The sequence below is a fragment of the Desarmillaria tabescens genome (genome assembly GCF_030435595.1).
Source record: "Desarmillaria tabescens strain CCBAS 213 chromosome Unknown EV420scaffold_3, whole genome shotgun sequence".
Taxonomy (NCBI): domain Eukaryota; kingdom Fungi; phylum Basidiomycota; class Agaricomycetes; order Agaricales; family Physalacriaceae; genus Desarmillaria; species Desarmillaria tabescens.
In genome coordinates, this window is record NW_026848302.1 from 1,791,305 (window position 1) to 1,800,057 (window position 8,753).

The following is an 8,753-nucleotide window of genomic DNA, read 5'->3' on the forward strand; positions in this document are numbered from 1 at the left end:
ATGACATCTATCTTGTCGACTGTCTTGAAGGCCAAAAAGAAACTGAAGAACATTGCAAAAAAAGGTCAAGGCAGCGGTCAAAAGCAAGAAGACTGTTCCATCTCCCCATCAGTACTTGTTATCTGCACATTAATTTGCACTTATGTGCTGATAGCAAAAGCCTCATCAACTGCACCATCTGGAGATCCCCCTCCCAGTAAATCTTGCTTGCACCATCTGGCACCTCTGTGATGAATGTTGATCTCCCACTCTTGCTTGATCCATCTGACTCTGACTCCAATAATAGCTCTATATGTGATAATGCCATGTGAATGAGGAAACTGATGAGGCTGAGCTAGGTATTTCCCTATCCTCATTGCTAATGGATACCAATTTAATGATGATATCAGAACACATGATGAAAAAGTGGTCAGCATCTGCTTATGCATTCTTCCATCCTGTTCCTGCTATCGAGTATCACCATGATTGCAAATGCCACATCTTCACTTGTGCAGCAAAAGGATGTAAGCATGTTGTTGCTCAATACCTTGACACAATGGACAAAGAATCAACAGGTAACATGTGTGCTGGGGTCCAGATGTTCTTGATATGGCTGACAATGCTAAGAATCACAATGGTGCATGAAAGATAGTCAAAGTTTGCTGAAAAGATAAGACCATCATAAAGATGTTTGAGCAGTCAAAGGATAAAGGGGCAGTGATGTATTCACACTGTTTACACACCAAAACTGAGACATGGTAAGCATGTTTCCATGAGCTAATGGATAGTACAACTACTGACCTTGCATCTTCAGAGCGGAAATTGTACAATAGGTTTTGGAAAGCCTACACCCATTCAACATTGTCAAGGACCATGGCTTCCTCTGCTTAATGAAAATAGGCCATCCCAGCTACTACCTTCCTCATCCCACTACGGTATCCTGTGATATCAAAACAGTGTTCACAAAAACTCATCAGTGAATTGCGAGGTTGCTTCAGATGAGTTGATAGTGTAAACAAGGACTGAAGCTGACATGTTAATAGGAATATGATGGGGAACTTAGCTTTGCAACTGATGCATGGACATTGCCAAACCATCAAGCATTTGTGGCCTTTACTGTCCATTTCATTCACAATGGTCAGTCTACATGAATGTTGTTAAACTTTATGGAGGTTTCAAAGGTACATGATACTCACCTGCAGTGGATATTGATTCAAGCTAACTCTTCTTTCAGTCACATTCAGGTGAAAATCTGGCAGAGGCATTTGAACAGGTTTTAATAGACTTCAGGATTCTTGAAAAAGTACATATTATTATATTGAATAGCAGAAACAGGACTGAATATCATGTACAGATACTCAGCATTACTTGCAACAATGCAAGTAATAATAACACCATGGTTGAGGCTCTTGGAGACTCAGATGCCCTTCCATCATTCAATGGCCAGGCCAGCTGCACACATTGTTTTGCTCATATAGTCAACCTGGTTGCAAAGAGCCTACTGCAACAGTTTGATCCTCCCAAGTGCAAGTCTAATAGTGATAATGGTCCTGACAATGACCTTAAGCATACCTTGCATGAGCTTGCTGATAATCTCAAGATGGATGAGATGGAGGCTTGTTTAAAAGATATTGAGGTCAATGGCAACATGGGAAAAGATGATGTGGAAGGACTGGTTGACATGACAGCAATGTTGAGTGAGGAGGATTGTCAGACATGGCAGAGAGATATCAAGCCTATCCAGCTGGCATTAGCAAAGGCATGAGTTGATTAGTTCTGAATATATGCATCTTGTCTGACATTGAAATACCAGCTTTGCAAACTCTCCTTCAAGATTATTCATTCAAGCATCATTTTCTTGCCTCAAGATTCTTGAGAAAAATTGACTCAAACAGAAGATCTTGCCATGGGACATCTTGACTCAATGGAATTCAACCTTTGATATGATTACCATATTTTTGGAGTACAAATTGGCAGTAAAGAAGATGACAGGAGAGCAGGACAATGGTCTATGTGAGTATGAACTGTCAAAGGATGAGTGGGCTGTCATCAAGGATCTGCATGACGTGTTACAGGTAACTGTTACTGCTGACTAAGGAATTCTTTTTCTTTCCCTGATGCCCATCATCTCAGGTTCTGAAGGATGTGACCCTTTATTTTTCATGCTCAACACCCAATCTTGCAACCGTAATTTCTGCCATGGACCATATTGATAAGGTTCTTGCAATGGCAGCTCTTAACAATGTCAAATTTTCACCACCAATGTGTGCTGCCCTTGCTATCATGAAGAACACTTTGAATGTGTATTATGATTGTACAGACAAGTCCAAGGTTTACCAGATTGCTATAGGTATGTCACTTGTCTTAAAGGTTCTTTTAAAGTCTAATTATCTAGTAATACTGCACCCATGACACAAGCTGGAATACTTTCACGAGGCTGGATGGCCAGTCTCTTGGATTGACAAGGCGCAAGACCTTGTCACCAGTGAGTTCAAGGCCAAGTACAAGGACAAGACACCCAATGTGATAGAGGTCAATGCACCAGAGGTACCAAGCAGAGAGAGTAGGATCGCAAAGGTGTGTTTTATTTTCATATTCCAATATGCCATGCCAACATATTCCTCGCAGCATTCCCAGAATACATTTGATAATTTAGACAGCACCAGACCACCTAAGCATGAAGAGCTTCAGGATGAGCTCACACAATACTTGTCAACAGATGTGGAGTTCATGAGCAACATTATTCAATGGTGGCGAGACAGATGCTCAGATTTTCCATGTCTCTCAAAGATGGCTCTCAATTATCTGATGATACCTGATATATCGCATATATATCTTTATCTAACATTAGCACTGATATTTATTGTAGCTACATCTGTCAATGTTGAGCATGCATTTAGCTGTGGCTGTCTTCTCATAACTCATATTCGAAACTGACTTTCCTCACAGACATCCTGAGCATTAATGTGTCTTGGTGATTAGAGTGCTTTGGAGTTTATTGAAAACAGTGATATTCAAGCAGTTGCACTGCTTCCAGAGGTGCTAGAGGAAGAAGGTGACAAGGATGAGGATATCCTTATATCTGATAGATGGAATAATATTCAGCTATAATCTCTTGACTACTAGTACATTGATGAGCTTAAACTTCTGTGGCACCAGCAAAAACCAAAACTCTAGAGGAGTTTATGGCAAATGGCGCTTAGTGGCAATAAAGGCATTGTTGTTGTGCGAGTGTTTCGGTGCATCTCCATGCGATGAATTCCTCAAGAATGCAAGTATACACTGTGACTTTTCAGTCAGCGAAGTAGTACCCTTAACAATCGAGTACTAGAAAACATTGGCTGTAAGCTGGGAAGGGTCTTGATAGATGAGAAGGAATAGAATTCAGTATAACTGGAAATACCAGCAAGCCATGAACAAAGTGATGGCAATTAACTAGTAAAAGCCATGGGTGGAATTGACAGAATTAATGGAAATGCCATCAAAGAGAAATACCATTTGGCAAGATAACAAATACCAGGATGGCAATAGATGAAGACTGTAGTCGGAAAACTGGTGGTAAAGCAAAGAGAGACTGGCTGGTGGAAATATGAAGAGGAAGCTAGTGGCGGCAAAATGATAATTGATACTGGGTAAGGCAGAGACTAAAACTGGGCTGAGGTTAACTGCAGTAAAATAAAACTGATACTGATCCTGAGTCTACACAGAGACTATCCTATTCTGAAACTGACAGCAAGATAACAAATACTGAGACTGGTGATCCTATACTGAAGCTGACGGCAAGATACCAAATACTGTGACTGAAGGTCCTATACTGAAACTGTTGACTAAAATTCTGTGACAGACACTGCTGGCAGCAATAATGATCCTAATCTGGGTCTACACGGGGACATAACTATTCTGTACTGAACTGGGGTAAAACAATAGCGACATAGAAGGTGAAAGCTGATAAAACAATTCTGGCTGGTGAAAGTGAAATGATGCTGGTGGAATAAAAGATAAAAGCAAGTTGTGGACATGAAATTCCATGTATTGGCGCAATATGAGTGTACATCAATACTGTTAGAAGAAAAGCCATGACAGAGAGTATAACTTGGAGTGACTAGATTTTATTGTCTATCTCTTAGTGAGTACAAGTGGTGACAGTGGTTGATAATGGTTGCAATAACTTTGTGTCTGGTAACTTGTTGTCCCTGATAACTACTACTACACTAGCTTTTATACTACAAGTCTGGAATAAAATTAGAATACTTGAAACAAGTCCTTAGTACATCAATTGGTAAGAAATGATACAAAACGCATGCTTCCAGAGTTCTAAAGTAACAGCATCCACATAGTTTTACCATGTATAGACTTGGTGATCAGAAAGAATTCCACTGACATACAGACTCTTGGACTGCTGTGTTGCTGCGGCAAAGTACACTGAAGATAGTACACTGAAGTAGATGTGTGCAGCATTGTCTTGGCATTGTAACAGCCTTAGTAAAGCTGGTGGAAAGGTCACAGTATTAAGTCTTTTGCTGTGGAATAGGTATTTTGGCTGCAGCATTCTATTAAGTGATGCTTGATGCTGATGTCAGTGATGGCTGTGCTGAGTGATCAATGATAGTTCTAATTCTGTGAAATCTGCAATCAGGTGCCTGGCAGCATTAAGGAAGTGGCATATATTGATGCAGAATTCGAGTTGGGAAGGATATTTGGCAGTAAAAGTGGGTATTGCCACAACTGCAATCATTGACTTAGTGAAAGTCCACTAAGTGGACAAGGCATTTATTATAATGCTAAAATCCATAAATTCTGAGTGTACAGAGCCTTGAGGCTCATCAACATACATTGTATATTCACTATGTACCCATCTGCCTGTTTACCTGTAAAAATCCTATGTGACCTGCCAAAGTACCCTTACCCATTAAGTCAGATCAGAACCCATGCAGGTATGGGTATGGGTTGATGTTTGCATCTGTGGGTTGACCTGTGCTATTCACTACCTCTATTGATACTATCCAAAATGACCTGGAAAATATAAGCTGGATTCTCTCCTGCTGATCTCAGATAACTTGTCACAACATAGTGATGTGCCATCTGATGGGCAAAGATGTCATATTTCCTAATAAAAGATGGCTTGAGTATAAAGTTGGTCAAGGTCCAAGTCCACAAAAGGCATGGAAGAACAAGCTGAGCTTGATTATCCAGGTCATGTTAGTTGGATGCCCATTCTGTGCACAAGAGCTTTGATCACTGTCTGCTGGCTGAGTATTCTCCACAAGTTGCATAAAGCATGGAGAAGCATGGGCCCTCAGAAATGCTATCTGCACATGATGGATCACTGCTATATCCAGCTTTATTGCACTGGCTTTCACACTTGCATTCACTTCTGTTGAACAGAAGGTGGATGAACTGCAGCCATGGATAGGATTTGGATGGACAAATATGAAAGACTCTCTCTCTGAGGTGCCTGATCCTCTCTGATCCTCCAGAAAGTCTATCTCAATGGCATACAAGACATCAAGATAATATACCAACACCATTCCCACCTTGTGGGGGAGATCCCACACTGCCTGATATTCAGAGACATCAATCTGTTTTACCTTTGGGTTGAAAATGATGACATGTCCATCAACAATTTTGATATTATGACTGAGACCACTGCTTCCTTTGAAATGTAGCTCTGGTATCTGCATTGATCTCAGAGTTATACTACAAGTCATGACTATGGTTGGAATAATGGAATGTAAGAGGGTGTCATGGCATTTGAGGCAAAGACACAACACTTTCATGGATACATGCCCTTTGTTGTCAAGTAATCCATCAGGATTCTGAGATTGCAAACACCATAAAGTGGACAGTATGTGTGTAGCAAAGCTTGCAAAGTAGTCAGTATTGTCTGCATGTTCAAATAATGATTTGGGGCAGCTTGGGCTATCTGACACTCATGCAAGATCAAAGTGTTGATACCTGTAAAAGGATGGAAGGGTGTCAACAGTGAACATCATGTTGTTCATGATGATCTGCATGGCTTGCTTGAGGGACAATAGCTTTATCTCTCTTCCTGTGATGTGATCCCGTGTAAGAGTGACAGTTTTGCCACACTCAGTGTCTGCTGTCAGTTTGGCAATGCACCAAATATACTTTAGATGACTCATCTGTGTGAGGCCAATCTCATATTTAGGTGAGACAAATCCCACATTTTCTTGCAGAAACCTATAAAAATATAATGTGAGAAAACGGTAAACCAAGAATTTAAAGAGTGTGCATACTATATAATGCTGGGACCAATTTCTTAGACATCTTTAGGACTGCTATCATGAAAATCTTCCTCAGATATATCTGATTGATGGATGCCAAAGTCAAAGTTGCAAAGATCTGCCAAGTCTATGTCTGGGATGACTATGTCATTTTCATCACTGGCTTGTGTGATAATGTTCTCTTCTTCATCAGTGGCATCAATGAGCTCTTCATCTTCATTGTTGATAATTTGTGCATTTTCCTTCTCCTCTATCCCCTTTTTTCCAAAGTCTAACTCTTGTCGAATTTCTGTTTTATAAAGATCATGATGGGAAGAAATGTTGTAGACTGCCTTATAGCTGCTGAGGAAAGCAGCATGGAATTGAGTTGAGGAGAGGCCACATTGCATACAGGCACAGGAAGTGGTGAGGTAGTTTACTGATTGGACATCATCATCCTTGTTGAACATGCTAAAAGCTAAGAGCTGCTCTAGTAAGGATAGCTGCTCACATCCATTTGGCAAACTGGTCAGGAGGCTCATAAAATATTGATGGACATGCTGGGCTACAGTCTCCCATGACAGAGGCAGGATAAATTCATCATCCTGCTCTTCTATGCCCACATTGACTATATGTCTCTATAGAGAGGTAAGTGCATTGCACTGGACATAAGACCAAAAGGGGAGCTGGGTTTTGAGATACTCTGGACAGGAGGTTGGCTGATGATGGGTTGGAAGGGTTGAGACTATAGTAGCCATCACTTCTTCTGATTCACTAGGAGGTTTGTATGCCTCTGTCAAAGGTAGATGGATCCCTTCAACACCAACCTTTTTACGAAAGAGGGGTTGCTTATGGGCATATTGTAGGACCTCTGTCTTACCAGGTTTTGCATTCTCACCTGGACAGTGACTATTTATCTGATGTTGTTGCAAATACTTCAGACTTGCCCTGTGTGATGCACACCTTTCAAAGCGGTACCATCTCTGGCAGCCAGGACACTGCATGCTGCATCAAGGAGGGGGTAGATCAGAGACTGGCTTAGAAACTTTGACATTATTATACTCTATATAGTGCTCAATGTCCAGCTCAGTTTGGTTCTTTGGTATCCCATATGCTTGATTGATATGGGTAATAAGTGATGCCACTGAATAGTTTTTGGTGATGGCACCATGGATGGCCTTGGTAGCATGAAAATTTGCAGAACTGGCAATTAGCCAGGAAGAGAGTTGGCCAAGGGGAAGGAGGCATGTGTCATGTGGAAGTGGAAGGATGATTGCATTCAAATATGAAGAGAAGAAGGAATTCCCAAAAAGATGGAGGACAGCACAGTGGTAGTTAGACACTGCATTTCTTTTTGTGTTATCTCCATGACCATGACTACAGCTACAGCGATTGTCACTTCAGCGATACTGGTCAGCAGAGATCTTGATCAGGCATGGGACTGAAGTCTTCCCATCAATTTCCATCATGTAAGATGGCACAACTTGTTCAACCTGAGGCACTGGGCTAAGCTCCTTATTTTCACTCTCTAAACAGACTTATCACACTTAACAGAACAGAAACAGCATCACTGATTCGTATTCACTCTGACTAAGTTCTCAAAAGTCTTATCAAAAGGGTATCTCATATTTCTCTGAGTGAGCTTGCTAATTCTATGCAAAGCTTGAAGTCACAAACTGATCCTTTGTCATAGTACCATCTTCAACATGTGCATGGGAACTCGGGGGCTTGAAACTTGGCTTCTATCTACTGGAACCATCCTACTTATACTACAGAGAATTTAGAATTACAAACATCGTGCAGTGCCCAGACCCCTACATGCATAGCACATTGCCACCACTGCCTTACTGAGCATCTGAGTCAGGCTTCCCAGTTTTAGTCTCATTTCTATAGTGAGCTCACTAAACGCATGCCAAGAGATGCTCTCCTGACACCCGCAGGCTTGTTCTCTGACGACTGACAGGTCTAGGCATACAGAACTATCACTTCTGACATACGTCCTTCAGTACTTCTTTCTTGGATTCACAGAGGCTTCTCATAGACACAGCAACAAGTGAGTCTTTGAACAATGGGACTCTGGACAATGGAATGTGGGCTCATGGACTTTGGCTGAGACCCACTGTCCAAGTTCGAGCCGGTGATATCTGTCATCTTGCATAAGGATTTCCTCAGATTTTCAGGTACAGCATGTCATAGTTAGTGAGTGTGCTAAGTACTTTCAATGTTAATGCAACCTTCGAAGTGTCATCTAACTCCCATGAGCATGCTTGTAAGTTAGAGCATAGTGTACTGGGTATGGGTTTGGCCTTCTCATCATGCATGCCCATCAGGTACAGTGCTGTGACTAAGTCCTGTTTAGAATCCCATCACTTCTTATGCCCTAAGTTATATTCTGCATCATTGCACCATGTAGCATTAGTGTTAACGCATCATTTTAGTCTGCTTGCTCACTATATCTCTGTGTATGTGTAAAACATGCTAGATTGCAAAATTCCATGTGTAAGTAGGCTGCAGTCACAACACTATTTATTCCAGCACCACCCTCATCTT

General features: G+C 41.3%; 4 protein-coding genes across 4 annotated transcripts; 3 read left to right on the forward strand and 1 right to left on the reverse strand.

The window, feature by feature from the left end:
• Window positions 1–394: 394 nt before the first annotated feature.
• On the forward strand, window positions 395–1,130 carry EV420DRAFT_1617412 (uncharacterized protein; the record flags this gene model as incomplete). Its single annotated transcript, XM_060475232.1, has 5 exons — window positions 395–554; window positions 578–616; window positions 650–737; window positions 824–935; window positions 1,023–1,130. The coding sequence occupies 5 exons, from the start codon at window positions 395–397 to the stop codon at window positions 1,128–1,130; spliced, it is 507 nt and encodes a 168-aa protein (XP_060337936.1).
• Window positions 1,131–1,297: 167 nt separating this feature from the next.
• Window positions 1,298–1,504, forward strand: EV420DRAFT_1228573 (uncharacterized protein; the record flags this gene model as incomplete). Its single annotated transcript, XM_060466526.1, has 1 exon — window positions 1,298–1,504. A coding segment is annotated over one exon (207 nt), but the record flags the coding sequence as incomplete, so codon positions are not given.
• A 418-nt stretch (window positions 1,505–1,922) lies between these two features.
• On the forward strand, window positions 1,923–2,391 carry EV420DRAFT_1260973 (uncharacterized protein; the record flags this gene model as incomplete). Its single annotated transcript, XM_060467039.1, has 2 exons — window positions 1,923–2,054; window positions 2,113–2,391. 2 exons carry the CDS (start codon window positions 1,923–1,925, stop codon window positions 2,389–2,391), a joined length of 411 nt encoding a protein of 136 aa, XP_060337938.1.
• Window positions 2,392–6,259: 3,868 nt separating this feature from the next.
• On the reverse strand, window positions 6,260–7,257 carry EV420DRAFT_1474666 (uncharacterized protein; the record flags this gene model as incomplete). Its single annotated transcript, XM_060469225.1, has 3 exons — window positions 6,260–6,841; window positions 7,031–7,101; window positions 7,167–7,257. 3 exons carry the CDS (start codon window positions 7,255–7,257, stop codon window positions 6,260–6,262), a joined length of 744 nt encoding a protein of 247 aa, XP_060337939.1.
• Between the last annotated feature and the right edge of the window lie 1,496 nt (window positions 7,258–8,753).